The 14,872-nt window shown below is 33.6% G+C and overlaps 1 protein-coding gene across 1 annotated transcript in view; it reads right to left on the bottom strand.

The window, feature by feature from the left end:
* The window catches only part of LOC107752182 (transcription factor 4-like), a 152,534-nt gene that overhangs the window by 25,543 nt on the left and 112,119 nt on the right, over positions 1-14,872 (bottom strand). Inside the window, exons 9-13 of the mRNA XM_016568076.1 lie at positions 9,048-9,153; positions 7,930-8,063; positions 6,955-7,090; positions 5,644-5,714; positions 3,700-3,778 (exon numbers count right to left, since the gene is read on the bottom strand). Coding sequence (XP_016423562.1) covers positions 3,700-3,778; positions 5,644-5,714; positions 6,955-7,090; positions 7,930-8,063; positions 9,048-9,153 — 526 coding nt within the window. The remainder of the gene's footprint in view (positions 1-3,699; positions 3,779-5,643; positions 5,715-6,954; positions 7,091-7,929; positions 8,064-9,047; positions 9,154-14,872) is intronic.

The raw sequence follows: 14,872 nt of genomic DNA, 5'->3' as shown, positions 1-14,872 counted from the left end.
GGCCTCGTTTCGCTTCGATGGCTTTCAGCCTCACCCTGCTTCATTCTACTATGTTAATAAATCATTAGCTCATCCATGATCATGATTTCTGCCCGAGTCCCGTCGGATTGCATCGGCTGTGGGGATGAAGACCACAACTCCCATGATTCCACACTCAGTCACAGCGTCATCAAACTACGCCTTTGTCTATTTGTTTATTTTGAATACGCGCCCTCTAGTGGCAAAAAATTACATATTGTGCTATTAATATTTTGAATTAGGTTTATTTTTATATTTTGCGTTTTCACTTTATTTTTAGTTACAGCTTTAATCATTTTGTTGTGTTTTTGTTTTATTCCCAGGCAACTTCTTATTTTATTTCAATTAACATTTTTTTATGGTTTTAGTTTTAGTTAACTATAATATAATTTCAGTGTTTTTACTATTCAGCATGTGTAAAATTAGCAAATGACTGTGATTAATTAAGGTTTATATTAATAGTTTATAATAGGTCTTGGTTACAGTGTTATTTCAGTATCATTGGGACAGGGTTATTATAGTTAACTAAAACTAAAATTGAACATTTACATTAAACATTTTTGTTGCTTGAAATAAAATAAACATTAACTGAAATAAAAAAAATATTAAAAACTTTTTATTTCAGCTACTGTAGTTGTTTTGTTTAACTTAATGTACCAAGATAACTAAAACTAAAACAAAATAAAACGAAATAACTAAAACTAAAACGAAAAAAAAAAAAAAAAAAAAAAAAAAAATATATATATATATATAACTAATAAAAATTTTTGGTTTAATAAATAATCAATAAAAATAAATAAATAAAATGAATGAATAAAAATACCCAAAACTATGTAGACATATTTAAAAATGACAAAACACAACACAATTATTAAAACTTGAAAATGACTAAAAATGGAAAATATAAAAATAAAAACTGATTCAAAATATTAATTAAATTATATTTTCTGTTTTCACTTTAATTTGAAAATTGTCATTTTTATTAGTTTTTTTTTGGATAAGTGTGTATAGTTTAATTTTAATTTTATTTATAATTTTAACTGAAAATGAGAAGAAATGTTGCCTTGGCAACTAGCTGAAATAAAATACGGTTTAATTTTTTAATATTCTATTTTATTTCAGTTTTATTTTATTTCACTTCAAGCCTCATGAACATAATGGTTTTGCTTTTGTTTTCAAGAGTCTGATCATGTTTACTCCTTATTTATGCGCTCAAGTCTTTGATGTGAGATCCTTGCTTTAGGCCTAATGCTAAAACATTCCCCTCGTATCCTATAAAGCCGTATTTTCCCGTTGATCCGACACTCAAACCGACCCAATTAGCCGTCATTCACTCCAGTGGAATAAATAACCCCGTCTTGTCTTTGTAGTCCAGTTTTCTTGATGTAGAGCAGTGGAGATCATCAGCTGGTGACCCTTCCTTTGATAGGTGACGACCCTCTTGCTAATAACACCTCGTTATTCTTTCACACCGGTAATTAGAGAGGCGCGACGCTCGTTTTGACCTTCATCTGTTTGCGTTTGCGCCATCCGCTCATTACGCAAGTCGCGTCTAATTATGTTGTGTTTTTTCAAATCGTACTTCTTTACAGAAACATGCATTTCAGACGCGTCCCTGTATTATTAAACCTCATTTCCCAATGCTAATTAGCACATAATTACAGCCACATTCATGTACGAATAAATTTTGCATGCAACCGCGCCGCCGCCAATGAGAAAATTATTAAATCAGTTACTTAAACTTCCCTCGCATGTTTTAAGTTTAAATATTAATTTGCAGTAGTGTATTTAATGGTTGTCGGTCTAATAACTCTGGCACTTGGAAAAATAACAATTAGGCGGTTGTTTCCATGGCGACGCGAATAATGACTCGTTAATCAGGCTTTGAGATGAAGTGCGTTTCAGAGTTTGAACCGAATATGAAGAATGAAACGTATAAAAATAATATTTCAACTTGAAATCAATGGCTTCTACCGAACAGTGCACAGAATATATAATCAGCAACGTGTTTTATATGCATAAAATCAGCTATTTTAACATCATTGACATACTGTCTTTATTAATATTTTTCTATTTTCATTTCAGTTAAAGTTTTATTAATTTTGTTTTGTTTTTGTAATTTTTATTAGTTTTTTTAATGGCTACATAGTTTTTATTAATTTTATTATTTATTTATTATTATTTAAGTTAAGCTAAATAAAAATGAAAAAAGGTTGCCTTGGCAACTAGCTAAAATAAAATATATTTTTTATTTTACATTTTTAAAATATTTTATATTATTTAAGTTAACGTTTATTTTATTTCAAGTAACAAAAATGTATTTTTTATGGCTTTAGTTTTAGTTGACTATAATAACTCTACATAAAATATCCAAATGACCTAAATAAAATACTATATTTTGCTAAAATGTGCCGAATACAACCAAAACACACGTTAGCCCACAATGCACTGCACTTGATTTGGACTTTCATTTCCAGTGTGACACATTTATCGGACTGACGAAAGCTGTTTGTTTGTTTGTTTATTTATTTATTTAAAAATTATGTTTATTTCCAAGATAACTGTTATTAAGCATGAGGTCATGTGACAACCAGCAATATTTCAGCATCATTATGATAGTATTATACTTTTTTTGAATTAGTTTTCGATTTTATATTTTCTTTCTTTATGTTTTCTTTTTAATTTTAGTTAATTAAAAAAAATATTTAAATTTTTTTAAAAATCTTTTTAAAATTGTAAAGTTTTTACATTTTATTAAAATTATTTCAGTTTAATAAATTTATTTCAGTACAAGAAATATTTCCTTGGCAACTAGCTGAAATAAAATATAAATAAAGTAAAATAAACATTTTATTTCAGACTTGACCTTTCATTTCCAGCATGATGTACTTATCAGACTGAAAAAGTATTAATTTTTCAGTATTTCCAAGATAACTGGAATTAAGCATGAAATCATGTGACTACCACTGTTATTTTAGTGTCATTACAATAGTATTTTAGATTTTATTATTATATTATATATTATTATATTAGTTTTAGTTTGAATTAGTTTGCTTTTTTATTATCTAATTTCATTGTATTTTTTTTGTTAAAATTAAAGTAATTTTGTTGTGTTTTTGACCTTTTTTATACATTTTTATTTGAGTTGTAGTTTTAGTTCCCTTTCAGTCGGTCACTCTCGACGTCACGTCGGATGACCGACGAAATTGGGATCTCGCTTAGAGAGACCAATCCACTTCGAGTGTAAACTAAACGAGCCAATGCACATTTGCATTGGCTCGTTTAGTTTACACTCGAAGTGGATTGGTCTCTCTAAGCGAGATCCCAATTTCGTCGGTCATCCGACGTGACGTCTCCGTTCCCTCCTTCAGGGAACGAGGGTTACCATACGTAACCGAGACGTTATTTAAACTAGCTGAAATAAAATACTTAAAAATATATTTTATATTATTTTAAGTAACAAAAATGCTTCTTAAAGGTTTTAATTTTAGTTTAATAAACCTGGTGGCATATACTCTTTGTAAATAACATTGCAGTAAGCAGAGTAATCAGGTGACTGACATCAGCGCAAACAGCTGTGTGTGTATAAAACTCTTTTGGGATTAAACACACACACACACACACACACACACACACACAGACACACAGACACACACACACACACACACACGCGTGTGTTACCTGTGAGCGAGGGAGGAGATCCCACAGGAGTGGACGGGTTGGATGAGAAGCTGTTATTGGTGTGATCGGGGGAATAGATCTACAAGCACAACAAACACACACACATCATCATCATCATCAGGCTGAAACATCATCATCCCTACAGGAATCACTGCCATAAATCCACATTCATCTCAATGATTTTGCTGGCTAAGATGATTTTTGAAAGGCAACATGAAATCACATTTAGCTATTTACTTCTTTAATAAATGTCTCTGGTCTTAATATGCACAATGAGTTTATATCTCACAATTCTGACTTTAATTTTAATCAAAATTTGAGTTCATATCTCACAATTCTGATTTTAATTTCTTATCAAAATTTGAGTTTATATCTCACAATTCTGACTATTTTTCTCAAAATGTAAGTTTATATCTCATATTTCTGACTTTTTAAATCAAAATTTGAGTTTATATCTCAATTTTGACTTTTTTCTCAAAATTTGAGTTTATATCTCATAATTCTGACTTATTTTAATCCAAATTTGAGTTTATATCTCATAATTCTGACTTTTATTTTAATCAAAATTTGAGTTTATATCTCAATTCTGACTGTTTTCCTCAAAATTTAAGTTTATAACAATTCTGACTTTTTTTTCTCAAAATTTGAGTTTATATCTCATAATTCTGACTTTTATTTTAATAAAAATTTGAGTTTATATCTCATAATTCTGACTTTTTTCTCAAAATTTGAGTTTGTATCTAATAATTCTGAGTTTTATTTTAATCCAAATTTGAATTTATATCTCATAATTCTGACTTTTATTTTAATCAAAATTTAAGTTTATAACAATTCTGACTTTTTTTTCTTCAAAATTTGAGTTTATATCTCATAATTCTGAGGTTTTTTTCTCAAAATTTGAGTTTATATCTCATAATTCTAACTTTCTCAAAATTTGAGTTTATATCTCATAATTCTGACTTTTATTTTAATCAAAATTTGAGTTTATATCTCATAATTCTGACTTTTATTTGAATCCAAATTTGAGTTCATATCTCACAATTCTGACTTTTTTTCCCTCAAAATTTAAGTGTATATCTCATAATTATTTTATTTTAATCAAAATTTGAGTTTATATAATAATTTTGACTTTTTTTTCTCAAAATTTGAGTTTATATCTCATAATTTTGACTTTTATTTTAATCAAAATTTGAGTTTCTCACATATTTTGGACTTTTTTTCTCCCTCAAAATTTGAGTTTATATCTCACAATTCAGACTTTTTTCCCCTCAAAATTTGAGTTTATATCTCATAATTCTGACTTTTTTCTCTAAATTTGAGTTTATATCATAATTCTGACTTTTTTCTAAATTTGATTTTATATCTCATAATTCTGACTTTTTTCTCTAAATTTGAGTTTATATCATAATTCTGACTTTTTTCTCTAAATTTGAGTTTATATCATAATTCTGACTTTTTTCTCTAAATTTGAGTATATATATCATAATTCTGACTTTTATTTTAATCAAAATTTGAGTTCATATCTCACAATTCTGACTTTTTTCTCACAATTTTGATGGATCTTGGATGGAATAAAAAATGAAAAAGGTAATTGCAACTTTTTATCTCACAATTTTGGCTTTTCTTCTCAGAATTGCGAGTTTATATAATTCTGAGGTTATATTTTGCAATTCTAAGATTATGTCTTGCAATTATGAGAAAAAAGTCAGAACTGTGAGAAAAAATTTCACAATTACCTTTTTTATTTTTTTTTATCCCGTGGCGGAAACAAGCTTCCATAAGTTTTCTTTGCTTATCAGAGAAAAAATTCCTCACATAAAACTCAGAAAAACATAATTAGAGGAGTTAAATGTGCCGTGAATGCAGTTTCATGTTGTTTTAGATCATTCGTGTATCTGTATATTGCTGTATCTGTCAGGGCCTGCATTAGACCTGGTGACTCACTGAAGCCAGAGCCTTTCCTAACGCGTCTCCCGTCTGTGAGCTGCTTGCCGCTCTGCTCGATGTTCGATTCGCTGAAACACAACAGATTAGAGAGAGTTCCAACTCCTGTTCATTCAAATAAAATGTAGACTAAAGTGCTGACTTTAAATGAACACTTTAGACCAGTAGTTCTCAACCAGGAGGCCGGGACCCACCGAAGGAGCCACAAGATGGCTAACAATCAAAAATCATAATTTTTAATTAATTCCCTGTAATTTTATTATTTAATAACCAAGGTTCTCATGGTCTTGGAAAACCTGGATATATTTAAAAGTGAGATTTCTAGACCTGGAAAAATAATGGAAATTAATAAAATCTCAAAAACTCATGGAAATTTCTATAACGAATACACATGTTTCTAGTTATGTCAAGTTATTTTATTGAGTAGAAATTGCAGAGAAAATTTGTAATTTGTCATTGTATTTTTAAAAAATATATTTTTTAAATATAACAATTTCATGTAAATTAATTATTGAACCCTGAAGAACAAGAGTTTACAAAATTTTATTATTTTGATTTTAATTTAATTTATTATTTTAATAATTTAATTTAATTTAATTTAATTTCGAGTTTTGGTAAATAGAAAATAAAAAACCTAAATGGGTGAACAACACCAAAAACAAACAAACAAACAATAAATAAAACCTAAAAGTTTGAGAACCACTGCTTTAGACAATTAATGTTTACTTAAACTATTACTTAAACTAAAAATATTTTTAAAAAATATTTTTAAAAAATATTTTTAAAAAATATAACAATTTCATATAAATTCATTATTGAACCCTGAAGAACAAGATTTTACAAAATTTTATTCTGTGTTAATTTTAATTTAATTTATTATTTTAGTATAATTATACTAATTTAATTTAATTTAATTTAATTTAATTTATTGAAATTCTGAGTTTTGGTAAATAAAAAATAAAAAAACCTAAATGGGTGAATAACACCAAAAACAAACAAACAAATGAATAAATAAATAAATGACACCTAAAAGGTTGAGAACCACTGATTTGGACAATTAATGTTTACTTAAACTTACTTAAACAAAAACATTTTGTCCATGTCATGGACAAAGCTGATTTTCGAACTGACAGATGGAGGAATGACCAGTGCTGCTCATCAGCCGATTAGAAAGAGCTAAACCTCATCTCCTGTAGCTCCCTTAGCTCCTTCTCATTTCCTATCCTAATATTCCTCCTCTGCTTTCGTGAGAGAGCGACTGAATCGAAGTGCATCAAATCTTCCCTCAGCTTTGATTCAGCAGTGACTCACCCATGACGCTGTCTGTCCCGTTAGTGGTGGCGGAGCAGGACGCCGCGCTGTAGTGATTCGTCCCGCCGCTGCGATGGAAACTGGACATGGGAGGAAGACTGGGGTTGATCTCAGCTGACGAGTGTGACGGGTAACTCTGAAAAACACAGACAGAAAGAGCGTTATTGAACACATGAGACAGGGTCATTGCATTCAAACACAGATCGTATGATTTATTGTTCATATATGTTTATACACCTTGATATTGATCATCAAAATTATTAGAAATTCATCATACCCCCAAAAAACTACTAAAATACAAGGTATTGACCATATAGGTATTACAATCAGGAAAGGTAGTAGAAAACAAAAACTTAATTAAAGATGAAATATCCAGGATTGAATGAGGATTTATATTTTAGTCCCCTATATATTTTTTGATTTGTTTTGTTTAATGCATTATTTGTATAATTGTTTCAATCTCTCCCGAACCAATCCAGAAGAAATGAATTAAAAAGGTATGATCATAAAAAAATTAACTGAAGTAAATAAAGAAATCAAGTAAATAAATAAACAAACTGTAAATAAATAGAACAAAACAATTAAGTTGTTCTAAAATTCTAATAATAAAATACAAAATAAATAAAAATAAGAATACGTCATATATTACATTATGAAGTATTTATATTTGTATTATATATATATATATATATATATATGCTAAAAAAAATCTATAATTAAATACATTAATCAGCGTTCTGTATCATTGTCTTTGAGTTTGAAAACAAGTAACAATAGCAAGTGTCTAACACTATAGTTGATCAGTCACTTGACTGCTGATAGCTGATCATGTGACTTTCTAACGAGTGACATCACTCTTACCTGGACTGTATTGGACTATATTGAACTGTTGAGCATTGATCACCTTCATTACAAACCCAAAAGGCTGCTGAACTAATCTTAACTAGTTGAACAGAAGCGAGTAAATGTGCTCACGAGTCTGTCGTGTGGATGCATGCCGCAGTAGCTGCTGCTCTGAGCGCTGTGTGTGGAGTTTCCCAGCATGCTGTTGTATCCGGGCTGGTTCATACCGCCGGACGAGCTCCATGGGTCTGTACTGTGATGACCGTCTGAAATCACACATGAAACACACACACAAAGCATATGAAAAAAGCAAAGGTCTTGAATTCTTGATTCTCATTGGCTGATGCACAGAATGTTGGTTGATGTTCTGTTCTAGTGTTTTAGGCTGTTGCTATGCAGTTGCTAGGGTGTTTTGAGTGTTTTAGGCGTTGCTAAGGTGTTTTGAGTGTTTTAGGTTGTTGCTATGCAGTATCTAGGGTGTTTTGAGTGTTTTAGGCTGTTGCTAAGGTGTTTTGAGTGTTTTAGGTTGTTGCTATGCAGTATCTAGGGTGTTTTGAGTGTTTTAGACAGTTGCCAAGGTGTTTTGAGTGTTTTAGGCTGTTGCTATGTAGTTTCTAGGATGATCTGATAATTTTAGGTTGTTGCTATGCAGTTTCTAGGGTGTTTTGAGTGTTTTAGACAGTTGCTAAGGTGTTTTTTTTTTTAGATTTATTTTTGGCGGTTTTTTTTGCCTTTTATTGATAGGATAGTAGTGAGACAGGAAGCGAAGTGGGAGAGAGAGGGGGGATGGGATCGGGAAAGGTCTGCAAGTTGCTAAGGTGTTTTGAGTGTTTTAGGTTGTTGCTATGCAGTATCTAGGGTGTTTTGAGTGTTTTAGACAGTTGCCAAGGTGTTTTGAGTGTTTTAGGCTGTTGCTATGTAGTTTCTAGGATGATATGCGAAATTTAGGTTGTTGCTATGCAGATGCTAGGGTGTTCTGAGTGTTTTAGACAGTTGCTAAGGTGTTTTGAGTGTTTTAGGCTGTTGCTATGTAGTTTCTAGGATGATCTGAGAATTTTAGGTTGTTGCTATGCAGTTTCTAGAGTGTTTTGAGTGTTTTAGACAGTTGCTAAGGTGTTTTGAGTGTTTTAGGTTGTTGCTATGCAGTATCTAGGGTGTTTGAGTGTTTTAGACAGTTGCTAAGGTGTTTTGAGCGTTTTAGGCTGTTGCTAGGTTGTTTAGAGTGTTTTTGTCAGGTGTGTGTGGTTTACCTGGCATAAAGAAGGAACCAGGAAAGCTGCTGCCCGGTGCTTTAGAGGATGGGTAACCCGGTGAGTCCCGGTTATAATCGGCAGTGCTGGCGGACGGGGCGTATACCTGAAACACACACACAACACGCCATGATCAGGACGACTAATGACACAAAACATGCTTTCAACATGTATTTCACTGCATATTTTTATGCCGTGCATGAAGATGCATCAGACACGAGACGGAAACAGGGTGAAACTCTTTCCCAGGAAAAAATGTTCATGTTCCCAAAGTGTTGCAACACAATAATTTAGTGCAAATGTGAGACGAGCAGCTGCGATGGATCAGTGATGACATCAGCACACAAACAGCAGAGCATTCCCGTCTGGAAAACTGTGCTGTAATGACTAGCAGGAACGCTGGGAACATGCCGGATGGGAATACGGAGCTGGGATAAACACAGCGGATGTGTGAGGACAGAACGACCCTCAGAGATACACCTCAAAACACAAGAATCACAGTCTAGATTTCTCTAATGTCTCAAACGTTTCTCCTGAACTCCTGGAAATGCAGAGCAAATGTAAACTGTGTTGTTTCTGATGAGAAACAATTTTTCTAAGGAATTGTAGCTCAAATGAAGCTCAACTGAGATTTTATCACATCTCCAGAGCTCAAGGGTGGAGTTTGAGGAGTTTTATGGAGAACAAGAGACTCCAGCACAGATGGAGGACGTTACTTTCCCATTAAGCACCTCACACACACACACACACACACACACACACACACACGTCTGTGAAAGGGATCAGGCTGTGACTTTAGGGGGTTTAATAACATGGAGATTTTGTTCTGGCTGGTTCGTTTCTGCACCTGTCCACAGTTAACACACACATCTCTAGGTATTTAAAGTGGTTTTTAGATTGTTGCTATGCAGTTGCTAGGGTGTTCTGAATGTTCTTAGGAAGTTGCTAGGGTAATGCAAGTGGTCAAGGCTGTTGCTAGAGTGCTCTAAATGTTTAGACTGTTGCTATGCAGTTGCTATAGTGTTTTGGGTGTTTTAAACTGTTGCTATGCAGTTGCTAGGGTGTTCTGAGTGTTTAGTCTGTCACTATGCAGTTTCTAGGGTGTTTTGAGTGTTAGTTGGCTGCTATGCAGTTGCTAGGATATTCCAAGTGTTTTAGGCTGTTGCTATGCAGTTGCTAGGGTGTTCTGAGTGTTTAGTCTGTCGCTATGCAGTTGCTAGGGTGTTTTGAGTGTTTTAGGCCGTTTGCTATACAGTTGCTAGGGTGTTGTGTGTGGTTTCTAGGTGTTTTCTTCCTGTCTGGTCTGAACATAGTCTCAGTGATCTTCTGGACTGTATATGTGACTCAGGTCTCTCTTTCAGTGTGATTTGTTTCCAGGTGTTTTCTTGTTCAGCAGGTAAAAATAGTGCATCTGGTCACTTAGTAAAATAGCAGTAGATTCTCCTCAACAACACTTGATGTGAGGAATCATTCATGTCTGGAGCTCAAACGCTGCGGGAGTGAGTCTGTTTACTGCAGCAGATCAGGAGCAGATGGAGCGAAACCAGAGCAGTCACGAAAGCCACAATACACACACACACATACACACACACACACACACACGGTCTCGCCCCTCGCACCTCATCAGTGTGACCCGCTCACTGCACCTGTGCTGAACTGACCGGCAGTACACACACACACACACACACACACACACACACACGCACACTTAATCTGTTCAACATCAAGACCAATACCCAAACACACACACTTAAACACTCCTCCTGAACATACAACGTAAAACAGCTGATGCATGTGTGAAATAAACACTCAACAAACTAGCAAACTAACATTCGTTCCCCTTTTTTCTGAGAAAGAAAGAGAGAGAGCGAGAAAGGGAGAAAGAAGGGGTTTTAGGCTGTTCTGTACTGTTACTAAGGTGTTCTGAGTGCTTTAGTCAATTGCTAAGCAGTTTCTAGTTTTTTTTCAATGTTTTAGGCTGTTCTGTACAGTTACTAAGGTGTTCTGAATGTTTAGGCTGTTGACAAGCAGTTGCCAAGTTGTTCTTAGTGTTTTAGACAGTTGCTATGGAGTTGCTAAGGATTTTGAGTGTTTTAGGCTGTTGCTGTACAGTTGCCAGGTTGTTCTCAGTGTTTTTAGGCTGTTGCTATGCAGTTGCTAAGGTGTTCTGAGTGTTTTTAGACTGTTGCTATGCAATTGTTAGGGTATTGTGAATGTTTTAGACTGTTGCGATGCAGTTACTAGTTTGTTGTAAATGTTTTAGGCAGTTGCAAGGCAGTTGCTAGGTTATTTCGAGTGGTATTTCTAGCAGTTGCTAAGGTATTTTGAGTGTTTTGAGCAGTTGCTAGGGTGTTTTGGAGTGTTGTAGGCTGTTGCTATGCAGTTGCTAGGGTATTTCAAGTGTTTTGGGCAGTTGCTAGTTTTTTTTTGTGAGTGTTTTAGGGTGTTGCTATGCAGTTGCTAGGGTATTTCAAGTGTTTTGGGCAGTTGCTATGCACACACACACACACACACAAGCAGGAGAACACACACTTTATCTGTTTAACATCCAGACTGATCAACACACAAACACACACACTTAAACGCTTCTGAACATACAACACTGATGTATGTGTGAAATAAACACGCAACAAACTAACAAACTAACCATCACTCTTCTGTTTAATTCCAAATAAGAGAGAGAGAGAGAGAGAGAGAGAGAGACACACACACACACACACACACACACACACACACTGGGGTCTGGTTTTACCATCAAACACTAATTTATTCCACATGAACCACAGAAAGAGCGCGCACACACACACACACACGCACACACACTCACACTCACACTCCCTCAGGAAGGAGAAGCGGCTTCCTGTGGCTTGATTAGGGAGAACCGTGCAAAGACAAGTGCCTCCTACAACAGCACCTGTGACTGTGTGTTTCAGGTCAGATATCAATACAGCCAGGAAACACTTTACACACACACACACACACACACACACACACACACAAATGTCAGATTATCTTCATTTGATTTCAGAACAATTTTATTCTGCTCATGATACTAAAATTACAACTATTTCAACATATGAAAAATATTTGACCTTTAACTTGTAAATCTGTAAACTTACATTACCTACATTAGGGTTGTGAGTTGATGAAAAGCTAATAATTATATAATAAAAGTTCATTTAAAAAAATAAATAATAAAATTAGTTGATGAAATGCTAATAACTATATCATAAAAATGTTAAATGAAAATAAATAAATTGATGAATATTTTTAAAATAAGAACAATCAAAATGAGCTAAAAATACAATTAAATTCTAAAAATGTGAAATTAAAATACATAAGTATTTAAAAAAATAAAAAAAACATTTAAAATGAGTTGATGACAACCTAATTAAATCATAAAAATATTAAATAAAAAATAAAAATAAAAATAATCTAAAAAAACACTGAAAAAGATGAAAAACATTACGTAAAATAAACGCAACATTAAAATAAATTCAAAATAAAACACAAAAAAAGACTGTGAACGTGAATGTGTTGTTAAATTAATTAAATAGTCATTTAAAATCTCAGAGAGATTAGTCAAAGGAGTTTGGCTGACAGAACGTTTAGGAATCACAGATTTAACAACAATACAAGCTTCACTTTGTGCTTTTACAGCCGCTGTTCATTTCTACAAACTGAAGGATGAGTTGAAATGAATCTCTGTGATGATGATCAAACGCATGTCATGATAAACATGGACATTATGGCTCATATTGAAAGCAGAATATTCTGTTAAGAACAATGACAGGTGGAGAAAACACACACATGCACAACACATCTGGAGCCGATCAAACACACAAACAATCACACACACTCAACGCTAACAAACTTCATATAAGAATGAGAGGAAACAAAGAGACAAGAGAGAAAGAAAAGAGCACAATTCAGTGTTTATACTGAGAAATCAGTTCAAGATGTGAAAGATGGACACACACACACACACACACATCTGATCAAAGACACCAAAGCTTTTAATTGACCTCTAATTACATCAAATGAACCTGGACAAACATGCACAGCTGGAGAGAAGGAAAAAAAAAGAGAAGAAAAAAAAGAAAAAGAAAAAAAAAACAGTAAAATAAAATAAAAAGAAATGTAAAAAAAGTAAAAGTAAAGAAAAAAAGATCATGAACAAAATATTAAACTATATTAAAATATTAAACCAAACATAAACAAATTAAATTAAATTAAAAGAAAAGACAAGAAAATATAATTAAATTAAATTAAATTAAAAAAGGAAAATATTAATATTTAAATATTAAATGAAATGTAACCTAAAAATAATAAAATTAAATTGAAAAAAAAGAAAAAGAACAAGAAAAAGAAAAGAAAGAAAATAATAAAAGGAAAAATATGAAACTATATTAAAATATTAAACCAACTATAAGCAAAACAATAATAATAATAAAATAAAAAAGAAAAGATAAGAAAGAAAAAAAAAAAAAAAGTATATATATAAAAATATATTAAAATATTAAACCAACTATAAGCTAAAAATAATAAAAAAGAAAAGAAAAGAAAAGAAAAGAAAAGAAAGGTGTGTTGAGCGCGGCCGTGTTCAGGTCTGAGGTCGGTGACCTCTGTGTGTGTGTGTGTGTGTGTGGGCATCTGTGATGTGATTGTGTGGCCTTGCTGTGTGTGTTGCCATAGCGATGGCAGAAGAAAGCGCGTCAGATCTGAGCGTGTGCAGCACAGATGGTGCCGAGAGGATCAGCTCCACACTTCCCTCCATACTCTCCATCTATCTGAACACTCTTTACTCTTCATCCTCACACACACACACACACACACTCACTCACTCACTCACTCACTCTCTCACACACACACACACACACACACACACACTCACACACACACACAGATCCAGCAGCTTCAAGTCATGCACTCATGAGGCCGGGTGTGTGTGTGTGTGTGTGTTCTCTGTTTCAGATCAACAGGATTATAGTCGAGCGCTGTGATATTTCTTTCTTCTCTTCTTTGCTCTCATTCTTGTCTTTGTCAGGATCGACAGCAGAGCTTTGTTCTCTAACAGTTTTACCCTTGTTTGATTACCGTGATTTACTGCTGCTGGAGCCCCCTAGTGGAGCTCAACACACACACACACACACACACACACACACACACTATCAGTACAATCAGCTCACAAAGGGAGGCTTCGAGGTTTGTAGCCGTGAGAGTTTGTATGTCAAACTCAATCAAAGACAGCCTGAAGTGTGTGTTTGTCTGCTTGCGTGTGTGTGTGTGAGAGAACTTATGTGTCACAGCTGGTTTCCTGTTTCCACCTTCTCTACATTAATTAGTTATCAGCTCTATCCAAGGAACGCAGACGTAATTGGCAGATTACAGCACAATTTTCCTTAATTGCATCCTGTGTTGTGACATTGACTTCAGGCACATAACTAACCCACCCACACCGAACCTGAACCTCCATCTGCCCCTTGCCCTCCCGTTTATTGTATTGTCCTCCCGTTTTTCCTGGGATTCTCCCGTATTTTACCATTCTATCCCGCTATAATCTCGTTTAAATATTTTCCCGTATTTCTCCCGTATTTTGAATCTTTCTATATAAAAAAACAGCCCACTGGGCATAGACTATTTAACTACATTCGCTTCCGGTAAAACTCCCATAATTTGTATGGGCCAAACCTCATTATATGAATAATCATGACAACAAATTCCAAGGTTGTCCAGTTGCCAGATCTTGTAACGCTTCTTTCTTTCTCACACGATCGACGCATACAAATTTCAACCCATTTGTCCCCTCAACTTGGCAACCTACA

This window comes from Sinocyclocheilus rhinocerous, unplaced genomic scaffold (genome assembly GCF_001515625.1).
Source record: "Sinocyclocheilus rhinocerous isolate Xijiao unplaced genomic scaffold, SAMN03320098_v1.1 scaffold2516, whole genome shotgun sequence".
NCBI classification, from domain to species: Eukaryota; Metazoa; Chordata; class Actinopteri; order Cypriniformes; family Cyprinidae; genus Sinocyclocheilus; species Sinocyclocheilus rhinocerous.
The sequence above is the reverse complement of the archived record's forward strand: the minus strand, read 5'-3'. Positions and strand labels throughout refer to the sequence as shown.